At 49.1% G+C, this 20598-nt stretch overlaps 1 protein-coding gene across 1 annotated transcript in view; it reads right to left on the bottom strand.

Moving 5' to 3' along the window:
• Nucleotides 1-1060: 1060 nt before the first annotated feature.
• The window catches only part of LOC311188219 (patr class I histocompatibility antigen, A-126 alpha chain-like), a gene marked incomplete at both ends in the record, with an annotated part of 330968 nt that continues 311430 nt past the window's right edge, over nt 1061-20598 (bottom strand). The window contains 6 exons of the mRNA XM_084259370.1: nt 1061-1104; nt 1244-1276; nt 1691-1828; nt 1949-2224; nt 2800-3075; nt 3290-3559. Coding sequence (XP_084115496.1) covers nt 1061-1104; nt 1244-1276; nt 1691-1828; nt 1949-2224; nt 2800-3075; nt 3290-3559 — 1037 coding nt within the window. The remainder of the gene's footprint in view (nt 1105-1243; nt 1277-1690; nt 1829-1948; nt 2225-2799; nt 3076-3289; nt 3560-20598) is intronic.

Raw genomic sequence — 20598 nt, 5'->3', positions numbered from 1 at the left:
CCAAAAATCAGATGAGTCTGGAAATCCATCTCACCAGACTCCTGTGTGCAGGGGACACCCTGGTCCTTGTGAGGACAATGACAGATGCTCCTGCTGCTGTCAGAGACAAGGACCAAGAGGACATGAGGCCTGGTCTCTAAAAGAATAGGCATAAAGGCAAAAACCAACCAAACAAACAAAAACCCAAAGCAGCAAAATACATAGAAAGGCTAGACCCTGAGCTGAGCCTGAGCTGACCCGGCTACACGCAGTCTCCACCCACATCCTGGAGACAGGACAGGCCCAGGTGGGGTCTGAGTCCCTGTGATCACAGGCCCTGCTGGGACAAGTGCTCCTGAAGGATAAGGACAAAGGAGCAGAGAGATGACCCCTGAGGAGTGACCACGTCAAAGCCCACGACGCACTGAGCACCAACTGGACACAGGCCCCGTCTCCCTCGGCTCCTCACAGCCTCTCCCGCCCCCACCTGCACAGACTCAGCACAGCAAACACGTGGTTCTGGAAGGTTTCCCATTTATTTCATCTCAAATTTTAGGAATCATTTTTATTAGCCCACCAAACCCATCAGGCAAGCTTACAAAAAGTAATTTCAGGTTATTATTTCAAGGGGGAAGTAGTTACTATTCTTGAAGAAAACACAATGATGGGTAGACACAGACTAAGCTGCTTCTGCTGCAGTAGGAAAATCATTAGGGAAAGACACAGGTCAGTGTGGGGAGGGGCCTGGTGGGCAGGGCTGGGCCAGTCTCCCCACCTCCTTGCATTATCTCATAAGAACAGAGACACATTCTGATGCCCTTTTGCAGCAAAGGAAACCAGCAGATCTTGAAGCTACAAAGTGGGGGTGAGAAAATATCCGGCATCACTCAGCCCCGACCAGGCAGCTGGCTTACACTGTGAAGGAAAAGGATCATAAGAAATTTCAAAGAAACACACATAAGCGTGGACATTCTCCATAATTCACCGCATCCTCAGAATGTCCCTCTCACAGCTTCCCCATCACCTGGTCCCATCCTCTCTGCCCCAACCCCTCCCACCACAGGCCTCCAGGGTCTCACCTTTAGAGGCTGTCAGACTCCTCAGAGCACTGGGCACTGTCGCTGCCTGCAGGAGAACAAAACAGAACCTGTTCAGAGCCACAGAGATGAGGCCACAGGAGGGACTGATGAGGGTGACCCCCCTCATGGGCTCCATTTACATTGTCCCCAGGGGCTCAGGGGCCAACCCCCTGATCCACATTTACCTGCAGCCTGAGTGTAGCTTCCTCCTTGTTCTCCTGTGGGAAGAAACAGCATGTGAGACCAGGGAGGAGTCAGGCCATGAGGTTCTAAAGGAATCCCCAAGTCTGGACCACAGGGAAGTTTCCAGAACTGTGACTGGACACTTAGGGCAGCATCAGGAAATATGAAGAAAGGAGATGAGAGGGGACTGGACCAACTGCCTCCTGGGTCTGCCCTCAACAGGGACCTTTCCCTCTGCCCTTTGCTGGAATCAGGGCCCCATCACCAGAATTATCAAGGTGAACAATCTTTGATTCATTTTCAAAAATGCTTCACAAAAGAGGGTGAGCAATCAGCTCCAGACTAGGGAACACACATGTGTGGATGGTACCTCCCATTACCAAGTAGGGCAAGTTCTCCCTGTGGCCTGAAAGCCCCCACTAGACAAGATCCCCCACTCCCTTCCCTACCTGAGTGCTTCTTCCTCCACATCACAGCTGCAGCCACCGCAGCTCCAGTGAGCACAGCTCCAAGGAGAACGAGGCCAGCAATGATGCCCACGGTGGGGTTAGTGGAGTCAGTAGGGACGGTGGGCTGAGAAGGTGGCACTGGAAGTGAAGGGACAGGAAGGTGAGACCCTGAGCCCGAGGCTTCCGTCTGATGCTCTGAAGGTCTCCAGAAGGGTCTTGATGCCCCTGAGAAATTCTGTGCCCACATTCCCTTCTTACCCCAAGTCAGGACTCTGGGCTCCTGCAGGCCCTCATGCTGCACATGGCACGTGTATCTCTGCTCCTCTCCAGAAGGCACCTCCACAGCTGCCCACTTCTGGAAGGTTCCGTCCCCCCCAGGCCTGGTCTCCCCCAGCTCTGTGTCCTGGGTCAGGTCCTCCCCATCTCGCTGCCAGGTCAGGGTGATGTCCGCAGGGTAGAAGCCCAGGGCCCAGCACCTCAGGGTGACCTTCTGGTGAGAGGTGGGGTGGTGGGTCACCTGTGTCTTTGGGGGATCTGAAGAGAAGGATGAGAATTTTCACACTTTGACTTTTTCCTCATGGACCTGAAAAACCCTCCTGTGACCATTCTCAGAATGGACAAGGCAATGGTTTAGAAGAGGAAGAACAAAATCTATAAATCAGGCCTGTCTGGGGAGTCTAGAATAATCTCTTATTCCTTAGAAAGTTCTAGAATTAGGGCGGACAGCTCTAGATAGGAGATCGCAGTTTACTAAGGAGAAGAGCAGAGACTTTTGGGGACAGATCTCTGACTCCTCAGAAAAGCAGGAGTCAGATCACAAAAATGCCCTCTGATCTGTAACAAGACCCTGAGGGAAACACTGATGATTCCCAAGAGGGCTGCGGGTCAAAAGGATCCGGTGAAGGGTGATTTCAGGGCTGGTGTCCCCTCAGACTCAGGAGAGACTGGATTCCTTAACTGTTCTGAGGAGAAGTGGGGTCCTCTGGGGAGTCAGGAAACCCAGGAGGCTCCTCCCCCCTGACCAGAGAGGGGGCGCTGCTGTGACCCTGACTCCACCCTCCCCGCGGTGCTGGCCTGAGGGGGGTTGGGAGATCCGCGGCCCCTCTTACCTGAGCGCTGCAGCGTCTCCTTCCCCATGTCCAGGTAACTGCGCAGCCACTGCACGCACCTGCCCTCCAGGTAGTTCCTCAGGTGATCCGCATTTCTGAGCGCCTCCCACTCGCGCCGGGTGAGCTGAGCGGCCGTGTCCGCCGCGGTCCAGGAGCGCAGGTCCTCGTTGAGGGCCAGGTAATCGGCGCCGTCGTAGGCCCACTGACTGTACCCGCGGAGGAGGCGCCCGTCGGGCCCCACGTCACAGCCAGACATCTGCTGGAAGGTGTGAGAGCCTGTCCCCGCCCCGTCACCCCGCAGTCATCCCGCCCGCCCCACCGGGAATAAACCGAAACTGACGCGGGAACCTCGCGGGGAACGTCCCGGGGCTCGTCCCGGGTCGAGGGTCCGGCGGGTCCCCCTGCCTCGGGGGACGCTGGGGCCGGGGTCTGGGATCCCCGCCCGCCCGCGGGGGTGGGGTCGTGAGCGCCCCGGGCCCGCCCCGCTCACCGGCCGCGCTCTGGTTGTAGTAGCCGCGCAGGGCGCGCAGGTTCTCTCGGAACGTCTGTGCGGCGCCCTTTGCTCTCCGCGTCTCCTCCTCCCAGTACTCCGGCCCCTCCAGCTCCATCCAGGGCGCCCGCGGCTCCATCCTCGGACTCGCCGCGTCGCTGTCGAACCGCACGAACTGCGTGTCGTCCACGTAGCCCACCTCCACGTACCGGGGCTCCCCGAGGCCCGGCCGGGACATCGCGGAGAGGAAATACTTCATGGAGTGGGAGCCTGGGGGCGGGAGGGGAGACACGGGCTGACCCTCCTACCTGGGAGGTCCCGGGGAGATGGGATTAGAGGGGAGGGGGCGAGGGGGCTCCTGAGATTGAAATGGGGCAGCGGATGAGGAGGCTGGAGACTCAGGGGCGGCGAAAGGAGGCGGGAGGCTGGCAGGGACAGAAAGAGGGCTAGTGCAGGGTGGGGTCACGGGGGACAACAGGGTCAGCAATGGCGGGGACGCGCCTTTCCCAGGGTCCTGCGCCCCCGCCGGGGTTCCTCCAGTTCCCCCTCCTCAGTGGCCTTTTCCCTCCTGAGCTCACCTGCCCAGGTCTCCCTCAGTGCCAGGGCCCAGGAGAGCAGCTGCAGGAAGGGTGGGGGCCTCATGACAGGTGCTCTTGGGTCTGGGGAGACCCTGAGTCCAGACTGGTCAGTGGAGAATTTGTAACCGGTGCCTCGGAGCTGCTGATTGGCTGCTCTGGAGACCTCCAGGCAATGGGGAGTGAGAACTGGGGTGAGTCACCAGTATCCAGGAAGGAAGACCCCACACAGGTTGTGAGAAGTGAAACTGGGAAGATTGGGAATTCCCAGCAGTAAACTTGTGGCCTCATTTTAATACTTTTCTGTTTCTCATTGTTAACAACTGACAGTGTTTTTTTTTACTACTTCCTGGTCTGAATATGCTTTTTCCCATTTTGTATTTTGTATAGTGAACACACATTTTATACACACACACACACAGACACATCATAGCCAGAATAAACCAGGTCTTCCTAAATTTTGAAAGGAAAGGGGTGGCAGGTGGTCGTCAGGCTCAGCGCAGAGCTGAGGGGCTGGGCTCTGTGTCTGCTCTGGGCGGGGCCCTCACAGCCCTTCCTCCTCCTCAGGACGCTGCTCTCTGTGGAGCCCGCGCAGGGTCTCGCCCTTCTCTTCTGGGTGTGACCATTTATTACTATATTGTAAATTCTGATGCTTTTGGCATTTCACATTGCATTTTTAATATTTTCTGTAGGAAGGTGTGTCCACCCATCCAGCCACCTTTGCCAGGTGGAAATTCTAAGGCAAAATAGTGCAGTGACAAGATGGCCGGTCCTAGGGCAGAGGGTCAGAGCCTGAGAACACGTGACTGAGGCTGATCTGCCAACTGTTTCATAGTGTCAGGATTGCAGTGTGACTTATTTTTGATACTAAATGATTTTCATAATAACTGATATTTGCTATTCATGCACACAGAGAGGATTCATAAGTACTCTAGAACATACACAAATACATAAGTCACATCATCCTCTGGTCAACCAAGTCTCCTCTACTCTGAACCCACTGCAGTTAGCAACTCCTCATTTCTCTTCCCAGAAAAGTCTATACATTGATGTGAGTGTTAGGTCTATAAAAGAGCTTGGGCCACAGACCAGGAGAAAATATTTGCAAGACGCAACTCTGATATAATACATGTTTTAGAATATGCATGGAACCCTTAAAATTCAACAAGGAACAAATAACTTTTTAAAAGTTGAGCAAAATGCTGAGCAGTTTCCAAGGAAGCTATATGGTGGCAACTAGGCATATGAACAGATACTCAATATGTCGAAAGACATACATAAATGCAAGTGCAAGTCAAAGCAACTAGGACACGCAATCCACACCTATAATTTGGCCTAAATCCAAATACTAGTACAGCAGCCCCCCTTTATCCATGTGGGATGTATTCCAAGACCCCCAGTGGATGCCTGAACCACCTATAGTATGGAGTCCTGTAAACATGAAGCTTTCCCTGTACACACATACATCTGATACGTTTACTTTATAAATTAGACACACTGTGATTAATAACAATAACATATTAAAACAGGACAATCAAAATCACAACAGACTATACTGTACTGTAATAAATGTGTGAATGTGATCTCTCTCTAAATATCTTATTACGACTTTGAATCTAGGTTAATTGCAGGAAAATGAAGCCTTAGAAAGTGAAACCTCAGGTAAGGGGGTATGGCATACTGTGCTGAGCAGGATGAGGAGCAACAGGGACCCCCATTCAATGCCAGGAGAAATGAAAAATAGCACAGTCACTATGGAAGAGATTTGGCAATTTCAATTTCTTATTAAGTGAAACACAGATTTACCCTAAAACCTGCTGATCACCTTCCTGGTTAGTCACCCAACTCACTTGAGAACTTTTGTTTACACAAAACCTGCACACAAATGTTTACAGCCGAGCACCCCTTAAGCGTGGGCTCCACATGGTGACGCCTTCCAACAACTGCTGTGTGGAAAGGGACACAGGAAAGAAAGATCTTCCCAGGGAGGAAGTGGAGACCCGGCCTCAGCCGGGGGTGGGAGGGGGGTGTGGAGGGGTGGGGAGGTGGGGGGGGAAGTGACATCGCCAGTGAGGAGCAGGTGCAGGTGACTCTCCAGGGCGCTGTGCTGAGAAGGGCCCTTTATGTTTCTGTTTTTTTCCCCAACCCCATCACCCCAGTCAACCAAACTCAACTTGAGGGCCCTTCTACAACACACCTGAGCAGCGCTCCCCTAAATGCCAAGATCATCAAAACCAAGGAGAGTCTGAGAGACTGACTCAGCCAGAGGAGCCTCAGGAGACACGACTGGGACTTAATGTGGTATCAGGATGGGAGCCTGGAACACACTAATGACATCCAAATAAGTGTGGAGTTTAGTAATAATATCAATATCATGTCATTAGCTGTGCAAACACTGAATGAGGAAGTTAGGAAATAGGAACAAACAGGGAGTTAGGAGCAGGGCCCCAAGGCTCAAGCCCATTTCTCAATCTGAACAATCAGTGGGAACTCGGAGGGGCTCCTCCAAGCCCAGATGTCTCAAACTCATTTATCGAACTAAATGGGAAACCATCGATGGGCATCAGGGGCCACCAACCCAGTTAACAATGGAATGTGCAGGACACGACAATGACAGGACGCTCAGGCCACAGACCAAAGCCGGTTCTGGGAAGACAGGCCAGGAACGTGGACAATTCAGTGGACCTCAGTGACCTAGGAGACCCATGGACTCCAACCAATCAGCAAGACACACAACATGGAGACACCCAGTGGCCAAACACCCCCACTCCTTGCCCACTATACCCTTATAAACTCCTGCTTTTAGGCCCTCAGTAGTAACCCCCTGGGGATTACTACTGACTCCTTTCTGCTCAGAGAGCTTTCCTATCCTTAGTAACTGTCAGTAACCTTCTTGCTTTTCTGTCTAACTACAAAAGAACTGAGAGACTCCCCAGGAGTCCCCAGGCTCCCAGGCCCTATTCATCATGAAAGTGATAGTGATTAACAACAGGGGATATGTGTGTGGGAATTACAGGAATTCTGTGATAATTTTACAGGTTTTCTGTAAATTATAAATGACCCTAAAATAACAACGTTTATTTTGAAAAACAGCCCTCAGGAATGTAGACTGATCCAATCCCTGTGGAAAATAATGTTCAGGCTTCTCAAAACATTAAAAATGATAGAGCATAATATCCAGCAATGCCACCCTTTGCTATTTAGCCAAAGATACAAAAACACCAACTTGAAAAGACGCACGCATCCTGTGCTCACTGCAGCACCCTGAACAGTAGCCGAGTTATGGGAACAACCTAAGTGCCCAAAGGCAGAGGAGCAGGGTAAGAAGATGTGGCATGTATACTCAGTGGGATATTATTCATTATAAAAAGAGATGAAATCTTGCCATTTGCAACACCATGGATGGAACTGGAGGGGATTAGGCTAAGTAAAACAAGTCAGAAGGAAAAAATCATGTATCAGATGATTTAACTCATATGCAAAATATCAAGAAACCAAAAATAGGGGATCAGAAAAAAACAAACCAAAACAAACCTTAGACACTTGACTGCAGAAATGAGGCTATTAGAAGGGTAGAGGGGGTGAGAGCAGAGTGGCGGGAGGCACAGTGGACTCTTGTGAAGGACTTAGGGTGCTGTGGTGTAGGGGGTGGTGTGGTAACATAGATCCAAAGAGATGAGAAACTATTCCCCTAAATTGTACACAGTACTGTAAACCAGTTTTACTTCAATTAAAAAAATAAAATAAAATAACCCTCAGGAAAGGCACAGGGAGTGGAAGGGAAAAGCATCTGCTTTGCAGTCTCCAGGGTGTGGTCATCAAGGGGCTGCAGAGAGAGGCTGTGGGGAGAGAAGATGGCGCCTCAGACACAGGGCAGCTCCAGAGCCTCCTCTCCTCTCCCCAACTCCTCCACCCCAGCCTGATGCTAGGGCTGCTCACAGGGCATCGTCACCCCCTCCCCCCAGTGATGCTCAGCCCCAGCTCACCCTCTCAGCCAGAGTCACACACACCCAGCCTCTCCCCTGGCTGCAGAGACTAGGAAAGCACCCCAGCGCCCCCCCGTGGTCACATGGTCGAACACAAGACCTAGAACATAGAGGAACAGAATTGTGCACACAATGGGGAGCCCTGGTTAAGAGTCAGGTTCAGTATCTAAATTGTTTTCGCCAAATACACGCTGACATGATGATCCCTCCCCATTAATAACCACAGACTTTGGATCAGGCAGGAGTAGATCCCCAGGCCATAACAGCTAATACCAGCACCAGGGTGGGCCCCACAAACATACCAGGTCTCCTCAGGCTCTTGGGATGACGCCTTGACCAAGAGGCCCTGTCACATGTTCCTGCTGCTGATTTTGAAGACCAGAGCTCGGGCCAACTGTCACCACCCAATGCCAATAACACAGAGACAGGAATTGAATTTTTTAAAAAAGATTTATTTATTTATTTATTTATTTATTTATTTATTTATTTATTTATTTATATAAGAACTGGGGTACAGGCCAGATGCGCGGGAGGGTGAGAGGATTCACCAGAGACAGAGCGGGAACAGAACAGGCAGACTGATGAAATACCCTGCTGAGGGGAGCAGTGGGCGAGACAGGAAAGGTCTGCTGCGCCATGTGGGATCGTCGCTGGTCGGCCGGGATTGAACTGGCACTGCAGAGGCTGCAGACAGCTTCACAGCATGGCGCTCAACCACCTGCACCACCAGGGGAGGCCCAGGAACTGAATTTTTAAGTTGTGTTTTAATCAGACAGCGGCAATCTGATGACAGGGGTTAACACCCTAAAGAAACCGCCTTCCCATTTCATTTCCAGCTGCCTTTTTATAGTGAGATGAACACAGACAGTTGGGCAGTGAGCAGGCCTTCACTGCTGCCAGGACCCCATGATGTGCAGCCCCCGGAGCTCCTTATCACCCTCCTAGACACCTGTCCTCGGGCTCGTCCCCCTGTGCTGAGGCTGGTTCAGGTAGCGCTGCTCCCTGCAGCCTCCAGACGTGTGCTTGGGCTGGAAAATTAACTCAGAGCAGACAGACCATAAGCAATGTGTCTTGCCCAACCCCCATTCCTTTCCTAACCCTTCAGTTCCAGAGATGGAGGTATCTTCTCCAGGGAATCAACTCTAAACTCCCCATCCCTAGGTTGGGCTAGAAGAGGGGCAGGAGAGACCCCCAGGGTCATGGGCAAGGCAGGGCTGAGTCTCCTAGAGGAGGACAGAGAGGGAAGAAATAGGAGAAATAAGGGACAGTGGCCAACAGGAGTCAGGGGAAAGGACCCAGAAAGGATGGACCAGGGGAGGGTCAGCTTACTGGGCACCTGGGTGGGAGGGATAGTCTGTGTGGGACAGGCCCAGAGGCTCTGGCTGGGGCTGAGAGAGTCTATTTTCGCCTACATGGTAACTATTAGGGGTCAGCTGTTTAATTGGCTGGGAAACTATACTTAAGTTTAAAGAATTTTCCATATTTAGATGTATGGTAATATTTAAGCACACAGGGAAGAAAGGGAAAAGAAGATAAAGTGGGTTTCCCTTCTTCCAGAGCAGGCCCCCCTTATGCTGGGGTCACAGGGAGTATCAAGGAGCCCAGAAAGGGGGAACACAAGGCCTGGGCCACCTGCAGGGGGCAGCCCTGGGCCCTGACCCTTGATTCCAGAGCCCCTTCCTGTGCTGGGACCGCATAGCCCAGTCTGAGTCCATCTCAGCTCACAGACCTCAGCCCTGGGACACCAGTCTCAGGCACCAGGAGCCCATGCACCAGGCGGAGTGGCCCAGGCCTTGGACTCCATGTTCTGGAGCACAGAGGGTAGAGGTGGGAGGAGTTGGAGTCTGAGGTGGCCACAGATCAGCCAGGAGTTGAGGCCTCAGCTGCTAACTTTTCCCCAAAACAGAATGTGTCCCCCCATCTCCAGACCTCAAAGGCTAGGTGTCTACGCACCGAAGCCAAGCTGCAAAGGTGGACCTTCCTGTCTAGGGTCAACCACCCACCTATGGAGCCTGGGAGGTGGCCCTTTCCCCTCCCCTTTGACCTCAGAGCCCAGCCCTGGTGTCCTGTCTCTCCTTCCCCCTACTGGGCCAAAGGGAGAGGGGCTGCTGACCCTGAAATTAAAGGCCCTGTTGTCCTGAACCAACAGTGACATTTTGGCCCTGCATGACTGTAGTGGCAGGATAGGCACTGAGCAGGTTCTCTATGATCCGCAGACTGGTAAAGGAAGGGTCTTCGAGCCCTCAGTGGCTTTCTCAGGCTTTTATTGAGCTTTACATGCATTGTAGCAACCAGGTACTTGGCAGGCAGGGTGTCTGGGGGGCCAGGAGGCTGTCAGGCCTCCAAGCCCTGGCAAGTTTTCACTCTGGGCTTCTTTGGCTTCTTTCTCCCATTCTCTCCTGCCTCTTCTCCAGCTTCCACTTCTCTTGGTGACTATCTAAATACCCCTCCCATGGCCTACAGAAGTAAAACAAGGTAGTTTGCTACAATGTAACAACTGCAGGTGCCCCATCAGGCAGGGCAATCCTAATGGTGGGAGGGCAGAAAAGCCTGAAAAACCATTTACCCTACAATGATGACTTAGAAGTCCTGGGGGTTAAGTTTCATGCTAAGAATCTCTGGGGCCCCAATAAATTGTAACTGATTCCAGCCTTGCAGCTGGGCAGAATGAGTGGATTCTGGGCATACATCTGGGACCAGAAGGACTTCAGTGAGTAACCACCCCACCGTTTGACCAGGACTCCCCTTGCCCAAGTGCCAGACTCTCAGAGGCAGTGGATGGTCTGGCTTAGACTGACCCCGTGCACTTTTGGCTATGTGTCCATTGCTGAGGGGCACTGAGTTCTTGCTCCCTGCTTTGTTCCTGGTCCATGTGAGCTAGTGGGTTTCTCCTCCCTGTCCAAACAAAAGGACTTGCCCACCCCATCACATACCAGGGAACTCTCTACCTTTGCCATCTCAGCCTCAGCTCTAAGGAGTCCCACACTTACTCTTTCATTAACATATTTATTTGGTACCTACTGTGTGCCAGACACTAGGCTATTTGGGATATTTCAGGTGAAACCCCTGTCCTCTTGCTCCTCTGGGAGCCTGCATGCTGATGGGGCGCTGGACTGTAAAGAGCAAAGCAACTTCAGTCAGTGATCAGGGTCAGCCAGTGAAGAGTGACTTTGAGAGACAGCCAAGGTCAGGGAGATGAGGGAGTGCCATCTTCAGGGGAGACTTTCCTGTGACATCTAAGGTGACATCTGAGCTTCAGGTGAGACCTGAAGGAGGTCCTCCCTGTTACTGTGAGGAAGAGTGTTCTAGAATCACCTGCAACCTAGACAATCCCTGTGCCAGCACCACTTAGTTTTCATCACCTTAGCTTATACTAAGTCTTGAAACAGGGTGCTGTGCCTCCTACATATTTCTTCTTTTTAAAAAAGAATTTTGCTAAGTCATATTTGCATAAGGTTGTGGGGAGAAATTTGTCATTGTTTTTTAAAAATGACCAAAATTTTGACTGGCATCTAGGATTCAGTATTGAATTTACTTTAAAGATCAAGTTTAAGAATATGGAGTATTCCAGTCCTGAATGTGGCCTTTCTCTCCATTTATTTCCTTTTCCTTTACTTTGTCTCAGCAGCACTATGTAGATGTCAGTTTACAATTCTTTTTTTTCCTTAGGTTTCACAAACTATGGTTTTTTTTTTTTTTGTTGTTGGTTTTTTTTTTTTTTTTTTTAGGTAATGTTATTTATATCGCAGTGCATGTCTTACACCTCTACAAATTCATGTGATTTCACCACACCCACCACCTAAACCCCAGTAATCCTGCAATGGTCCCACCTCCCACCTTTGCTCCCAGCAGGTCACTCTCCCCTTCTGATAGCCTTCCTCACAGTCCCTGTGCTCCTCCCCTACCCTTACCCACACTCTGGAAGTCTCAATCTGTGGTCAGTTTTCAAGCTTTATCCTTGTTTGACCTTTTGTTGATTTCCTTATATTCCACATGTAAATTGAATCAGTGTACAAATCTTAAGACAATTTCTTTAACTTGATGTCAAATATTTTATTTTGATACTAAGTGGAATTTAGAATTATCTATTCTTCTAATTCTACATTACTGATGCTTTGAAATACAGTTGACCTGTGTAGGGTAAGTGATTTTCAGGCTTTTCTCCCCTCCTGCCATTAGGATTGCATGCCAGATAGGTGGGCACCTGCATTTGTTACATTAAGTTATGCTATTTACTTCTGTGGGCCATGGCTACAGTATTGAGATATTTGCCAAGAGAAGCGGAAGAGGCAGGAGGGAGAAGGGGAGAAAGAATGCCAGAGAAGCCCTGAGTGAAGACTGCTGGGGGGCTTGGAGGCCTTCCAGCCTCCTGGGCCCCCAGCACCCCTGCCTGCCATGTACCTGGTTGCTGCACTACATATAAAAGCTCAGTAAAAGCTTGAGAAAGCCACTGAGGGCTCCCGGACTCTACTTTACCCAGTCTGCCCGGATCATAAAGAACCAGTTCTGTGCCAACGGGCACTACACGTGCTACCAGTCAGTTCCGGTAAACTCACCTGTTCAGTCTAGGCTTCTTTTGCCTAAGGATTTTCTATGTATGTGATCACATCAGCTGCATGTTACACTTTACTTTTTCTTTATAATTGATAGTCCTTTTATTTATTTTTCTTGCATAATACACTATGTAAGACTCTTAGTATAATGGCCTTGTTCCTAAAATAAGAAAGTATTGCGTTTTCACCATAAAGTATGATGTCAGTTTTTTTTTGTTTGAAAAAATGGTATCCTACTTTCCTGAAAGATTTTATCATCAATAGGTATTAAATAATTAAAATCTCTTTTCTGCATGGAGACAATCCTATGTTTACTGTTCTTTATGAATATAATACGTTAGAGTGATGTCTATATAGTTATTCAAAATTGTAGGTTGAGATAAAACCTAGTAGGATGTAATGTATTGACTTAGATTTGCTAATATTTCCTAAGAAATCAGGAGATGTTGGTTTAAAATTACATTTTGATATCCTTGTCTGGTTTTGGTATAAAGTTACATAGCCACCTAAAATGATTTGGAGGGTGCTTCTTCCTCCACTGTTTTCTACAACAGTTTGGGTAGGTCTCCTGTTAATACTTAAATGTTTGATAGATGCACAGTGAAGCCATCTGTGCCTGAGTTTTCTTTGGGCAATATTTTTAAAATGAATTTCATTTCTTTAGCTTATTCAGGATTATTTAGGGTTCCTAATCTTTTTAAAAAAGGATTTATTTATTTTACACATACAAGAACTGGGGAACAGGCCAGAGGTGTGGAGGGTGAGAGTGTTATAGGGCAACCCCGATATAAAACGGGTTGCCTGACTGTGGGTCCTCACCTGTGTGCTTAAAAGGGACTTACACTGCAGGCACATGCAAAAGGTTAACAAAGGTTTATTTACAAGGGAAGGGAAATGAGGAAATGTACAACTCAGGGAGGAAAGAGGGAGACAAAGTCTTTAATGTGTCCTACCTGGAATCCCAAATGACCCACTGAGACCAAACCTGCCTGGCCAAGAGCACGAGCCAAGTGCCCCAGACCCCACTAACATGGCTGGTTTTTATTTACAAACAGAGAAAATGGCTGCTTAACTCTACCCAGAGGTCCTTGCAACTTCCCTTTGGGAATCATGAGATTTGTAGTTCCCAGTGTCTTGATGGTGGGGGTGGCATCCACACAGCCTGTATGGAGTTTGCTCAGAACATCCTTTCCCCCTAATAATTATCCCCTTTTACTTTTTGCCACCATTTCCATGGTGATGAATATCAAATATATGGATACTGGGATACAGTGTCAGGTGAAAATTTTTCTCAGGGCTCCAGTTTGAAAGAAAACCAGTCTCTCCAGGTATCGTCCATTGTGGAAAGCAAAAGTCTTCCATTCCTGGAAAATAGTTTATCAGTCCAAACCAAAAAAAAAAAAAAAAAGAAAAATATCTGGAGGCATTAGCGAAAACAAAACAGCAAAGATATTAAATCACAGGAAAAAAATATTAAAACTGATTCAACTTATGCAAAAACAAGTTCTCTCAACATTGATCCCAAATTGTTTCAACAGCATAGCAAAAGTTTGCAAACTGAATCTACTTTTAAACCATTTTACCTGTTTTTGCACAAAATCACAGGGGAGAATAACTAAACAGCAATTTTAGCTGGCTTTGTGGGAATACTCCATATAGGATCAGAGCGAACCGTTGGCATCCGGTCGATGTAGGCTTCAGGAATAAAGTTGGTCTCATCAGACTCCACCTGGGCTTTCCTCTTCTAGAGGGAACCCGGGCTTTTTTGTTGGCCGGGTTGTCCAGTCCTGCCAATGGAGGCAAGCTTCCTCACTTCCTTTGGAGGTCTCTGGAACCCTACAAAGAAAGCAACAGGTTCTCCTCTTCTTGGTTCAGCTCTGTTTCAACTTCCTGGAAGAAATCCACGCAAAGCCACACAATGAAACTCATGTCCAATTTTTTTGTTTAAGCAGACAAAATCCCTATGGAAGTTATGCAAAAACAGACTCTGAGATAAGTAGTAAAAGATTACTACCACCATTTTCATGCTGTGTTGCTATCAAGGGAAGAGAAAATGCAAACACAAGTTAGCTCTGCTGAAAAATAATATAACATTGCTGCAGATCCTGGTCACTCAAAACAAGAAAACTTTGTGGATTCAGAACAAAATGCAAAAAAAAAAAAAAATTACCAGGATTATGTCAAACAAAACCTAGTAAAAATCAGGTGTATCTCCAGGTCTATTCAGTTCTTTGTAGGAAATTTTACTCTCAACAGTTCCATTAATAGGAATCTGTTGAGGCCTATTCTCCCTATTTTCTCCAGAAACAATTTCTGTACTATACAATATTACAAGGCAACAATCACCATTGACAATTTACATCAGATACTGAGAGGTTGTAAACACATTTAGCAAACAAATGTGAACATTTCTGTACATGCCAAAGTGTTACCCGTTTTCCCAAGTGACAATGCTTCCCTTCTAGTGTTACTTTACTAGGTAAGCCAAATAGGACAAATTCATCTAATGCCTTTCCCAGGAGGAAAGGGAGAAACTTTGTGGAGTGTCTCAGGAGCTCTACTGAGGTTCCACAAGATTTCCTTCTATCACCCAAATGACAGGCTACCAAATTTTTTACTTGAACTTAGATTTCTGGGAAGCTTTGCCATAAATATCACAAAACAGCAGAAACAACAATATTCAATCTCTATGAAGGCATCAGCTCAGTTCAATAGTACAATGTTGACAATTAAACCACAACCTTTAGTTTTTCTTTCAATGTCTATAGGCACCATGTATACCAATTTGTCAATCACTAGAGGCCCAGACAAGGACACAAGGAAAGGACATCCAGACATACAAGATATAGACACAAAGAGCTCTTTAGTTACCATTTATCACGTATGGGAGATCTTATACAACTGCAGTTTCACTCATAGGCCAAAATGAAGTTAAAAGGAAATACCAAAATCAAGATCGAAAGCCTTTCTGTGTGAAAACAATACTGCCAGCATATGCGTGATTCTAGATGTTATTTCACGTCTCCTCAACTTGGAAAGAAAAGATTGGTTAGAGCATGTTAGTCATCTCAGGGTTTCTTCAGAAAAGTGAGTCCTTGGGTATCCTGCAACAGTAACTGGAAAAGAAGTCAGTAACATTCAAGTTTTTGTCTTTTTCTTAAATAAGTATCTCAGGTCCTCGATGGGTTCACAAGACCAACGGGATTTCGTCTCTGGGTCAGTTTCCTTCTGGGCTATTTTAGGTCTAGTGGGGCCCCTGGACCCCCCTATTCTTCATCTGAACCTTCTCCATGTACTATCATTTGTCTCCTTTCCTCTGTACTGGGCTCTTGATTCCTGATATTTGGATGGTATTCCCTCCTATCATCACCTGAGCCTCTACTCTGGGCTACCATTTGCCTCCTTTCCTCTCTCCTTGGTTCCAGGTTCCATGTGCTCCATCTATCTTCCCTCCTGTAACCCCTGCATGAATCATCATGTCGTGGTGTCCTCAGTCTTCTGTCCTGTCTTCTGTCATTATTTTGTCTCCTGCTCACCTGTAATCTGGGACAACTGCACTTCCAATGTCCCTCTTCCCTGCAGTGAGCACACTGATTTCTCCCTAGGGGTTCATTTCTCCTGGCTTCACTTCTCAGTCCTGACTGTTTCCCTGAAACCCTGTCCTGTGCTCTCTTTGTACGAAAACTGTTGCAGGTTTCGGTCTCCTGTCCCCTCTATTGTAAACCCAGAATGCCAAGTCCACTACCTGGAACGGACTCATCTTTGGGATGCTGTCCACCTTTGCTAACTTTCTCCTTACATCTGGGGCACTATGTGTGATGAATGCCAGTGATCAGGAGAGCATTTTCTGGGGCATCTAGGTTTATATCCATGTGGCTGGTGTACATCTGAATAATTCCTTCAAGGAACTCTGATGGATCTTCATTAGCTCCCTGTTCCAGTTGTAATACTGTGTTAATTTTTTTTTGTTTGTTTGGGGATTCCCTGCTGCAGTCCTACCAATAAACATTTTTTACTCAGTTCTAACATCGTCATTCCCCCATTGTTGGCATCCCATTCGGGATCTGCCACTGGGACAACCATCTCTGGCTCTGGGGATTCTCCATCCTGTTAGTGGCTTTCCTGAATACTCCCCATTCTCTGCTCGCCCAGAGTCAGCAAAGTTTGGAGCATGGACTACATATCTGCCCAGTTAGGGTGGTGAGAGAGGAAGATAGAGGCAAACAAGTTTGCCATCCTCTTAGGAGCCTGCCAGTATGAGGGGACAGAGCTCCTCCAATTTAGGAGGTCCCCAGTGCTAAAGGGATGGTGCAACCAAAAGTACCCAGCAGGTCAGCCATGTTCATTCAAGGCACCCATTGGCATCTGGCAAAGAGGGAAACTGTCCTGCCTCAGGGTGACCCTTCCTGCCAATGTGAGTGCCATTTCTAGTGTGGGGAGGAGACGCCATTTTTGTTTCTTACCTGGAGGGCAGTGGGGGCTGTGAAGCCTCAGGAGTCTGCACAGGGGGAACAGTGCTACACTGAGGAGAATTCTGTAAGGAATGCAACAAATGATAATCCTCCTCTTCTAACTCTGCCCTCTTGCAGTCCTCATGGGAAGGAGAAGGTTTATTCCTTCTCTGTGCCATCAGCCAAGCCTCCCATACATCCAATTTTTGGAGGGCAGCCTGTATATGGTCCTGCATATTTGGTCCTGCATATTTTTAAGAACAGCACGGTTTTCCTCCCTCATACTCTGCACAGCTAAATAAAGAGCCTGAATTTGTTGGTGCATTGTCTCAATAGGTGGAGTGGAGCATCGAGCTCTCAGAGAAGCAACAATGTAGCCAATGGTACTATCACACGCTACCAGAAAAACATCCAGAAGCATAGATTGCAAAGCAGGGATGGCTTACAAACCACTCACGTAAGTATACAAAAGCAAAATCGTGTGCTATAGACATGGTTTTACCAAATTATTTACATTTATAAAACTGGTAGTAATATTTAACAAGGCTACTCAAAGTCAAGGCTGGAAAAAAACTGAAAGAACTCAAGTTAGGGATGAAATTGCTTAAGCTCATGGTTGAAACTCACCCGTAAGAGAGGGCCGTATGCAAGGAAAAAAAAAAAGCAAACTGTTCAAGACCTGAGACAGGACTTTGCGCACTGCAGACCTAGTGTGCTTATGGTGACTAACGCAAGGAAATTACTTTGGGCTGGTCAACCATGGGTGTAACTTGGAAACCACATGGGCACCAAGCTATTACAGGGCAACCCCGATATAAAATGGGTTGCCTGGCTGTGGGTCCTCACCCGTGTGCTTAAAGGGGCCTTAAACTGCAGGCACACACAAAAGGCTAATTGTAGGGTACATGCTTTTTCAGGCTTTTCTTCCCTCCCACCATTAGGATTGCCCTGCCTGATGGGGCACCTGCAGTTGTTACATTGTTATAAGCTGCCTTATTTACTTCTGTGGGCCATGGGAGGAGTATTGAGATAGTCAGCAAGAGAGAGTCAGGAGAAAGGAGAGAGAAGCCCAGAGGGAAGACTTGGGGGGGGGGGTGCCTTAGAGGCCTACCAGCCTCCTGGCCCCCTGGCGGCCTCTGGCCCTCCCCCTGGCCTCCAACCATGTACTGGGTTGCTGCACTATATGTAAAGCTCAATAGAAGCCTGAGAAAGCCACCAAGAGCTCCAGGACTCTTCCTGTACCCAGTCTGCTCAGATCCTAGGAAACCTGCTCTGTGCCATCCTGCCCTTTGGTGTCTTGATGCTCTCCGCTTTCATCGTTGCCGCGCTCCATTGCACTCTGCCACTCTCCACTGTACTCCTCCATCCACTCCACCGCACTCCTCTGTCCTCGGCACTGAACGACACTGCACTCTGCTGTGCCACGCCACACCATGCACACCACGCCACACAGCGCCATGCCATTTGGCTGAGTGCACATGTGCAGTGGGAGAGCGGAAAGGCCTGAAGCTTTTCCCCCCTACTTACCGGTAACCACAGGGAGATAAATTCTTAAATGCTTCCTACCTGTTCCGCTGACCTGGAATCCCAAATGAGCCGCCAAGACCAAGTGCTGCCTGGCCAGGAGAGCAAGCCAAGAAAGAGAGACCCTGCTTCACATGGCCAGTTATAAACACCAGCTGAGAAAATGGCTGCTTAACTCCACCCTTAGGTCCTTGCAACCTGCCTTTGGGGATCATGGGATTTGTAGTTCCCAGTGTGTTGATGGAGTGGGGGTGGAGTCCACAAAGCCTGTATGGAGTTTATGTAGGCCATCCTTTCCCCCTAACACTCTCAGGTGTAGTTCCTGTAAAATTCCCACCACCAAGTCACCCCTGCACCATCACCATAGTCCCTTGTGCTCTTCCCTCCCCTGGAGCACCCCAATCTTTCTAGAGCCAGGGGCCTCCCACAGCCATCCTTCATGAAGGAAGAGTTCCCAGAGCCCCTGGGCCCCACCCACCCAAGGGAGACACAGGAACAGGGAGGGACACACTCACTGGGGACCCAGGGGGCAGCTGGAGGAGGAGCAGCAGAGAGGGGAGGAGGCAGAGCACCATTTCCTCAGGGCTGGGGAGAGACAGGGCAGGAGGCAGCCAGGCCCACAGAGGAGCAGGGCAGCCAGGAGCTCTGGGCTGAGGCAGGAGCAGGGTGCAAGGACCACTCCCACTCCCTACCAGCAGGAACAGGGCCCTTCCTGGTGACCTCTTAGGCCCTAAAACCAAGAAGGACAGACCTGGCTCCTCTCGGGGCTTCTGAGCCTCTGTGCTGCTAGAGACCATGAGGTTTATTGGAGAAAAAAAATCCTCTCTTCCCTTCCCACCCCGTGGAATCCACACCCCAGACCTGCTCTGCTCAGAACACCATTCCCAGCACCTGGGCCTGAGCTGCAAACTGTCCTCCCCTCCCCATCATCACACCCAGTGACTCCCCAGGACAGAGGCCCAGACCCAGGCCCCCATGAAGGACAGGCCAGCGCCTGCTTGTGGTCCTTCCCCTCAGTGTGAGCAGGTGACCCTGAGAAGCATCAGGACAAAGACACTGTCCTCAAAGAGATAGGGTCCCCTCACAGGCTCCTGTCCTGCTTTGTCTGCTTGTTCAGTTCAGCCCTGACCTGCCAGGGACAAGGACAAGGTACTGCCCCAAAGACAGCTGGAGACGGGTCAGATCCCCACTGAGGGCTTCCTCTGTTACAGGGCAGGGAGAGGGGCACCCCAGACCCTCCAAATCTGCCTGCTCTAAATAGGTTCTACTATCCGCCGCATCAACACAAAACACATGAGACTTTAAGGGACCACATGTTACACCTCCTCGTCTCTAACTCTTAGGGTGATTCCTGCCTTGGGGTGAGGGACCCAGTGGAGACAAGCAGCAGAGAAAGGAAATGAGTCCTGATCAGAGAAAACACCCTCAATCAGCAGGCAGAATGAGGGGAACCCCAGGACCCCAGGCCTGTAAGCTCTAAATGGCGTCTACCACGTGTCATATAAAGGCAGAGCACACTCTGAGTGTGAAAGAACACAGTAGAGCAGCTCCATAGAGAGGAAGAGAAGATGGGATACCAGTTTCCCAACAAAACACTGAAAGTTACCTGCCCCCTCAGTGTAGAGGACCAGCCACACTTCCTGGGGGAGGGGCTGCAGCTGCAGGATGTGCCCCAACCCCACCCCAGAGCACAGTCTAGCCCAACCCCCAGCTCCACCCACCCCAGCAGGAGGGGAGCAGGAGGAAAAACTTGAACTCAAAACTGCCCCAGGAGGACACACCCAAGAACATCATCTCCCCCCAATGTTGCCCTTGGGAAGGAAAAAGATGGGGAGGGGCTACAGAGCACAGTACAGTAGTAGGTGTCCCTGGACAACCCTGGGGGACACTGGACACCCTGCAAGAAGGACACTGACTCTCCCCCCCCCACCCAGCCAGGTAGGGATGGTTCTGCTGCTTTATCAGCGCACACTGTTCACTGTTTCCTGTTCTATCTTCTCAGATACAAATTGTCCTGATGCTGGAGGGTTAGTCATTTTCTTTCTTCTTTAATGGACATACACCTCTAACTTTTTTAATTGTTTCAAGCGCTTTTGAAATACTTTCAGGTAAATACCTAAGTTGCCAAAGCACTGGGGAGAATGTAAAATGAATTGTGAATTGAAAATACAACTACTGATGGGAGGAAGTAAACCCCTTTCTCCAGTGTGCAATCCAGGA

This window comes from Talpa europaea (assembly GCF_964194135.1).
Source record: "Talpa europaea genome assembly, chromosome: 2".
NCBI classification, from domain to species: domain Eukaryota; kingdom Metazoa; phylum Chordata; class Mammalia; order Eulipotyphla; family Talpidae; genus Talpa; species Talpa europaea.
Note: the sequence above shows the minus strand (reverse complement) of the source record. Positions and strands in the feature narration are given on the sequence as shown.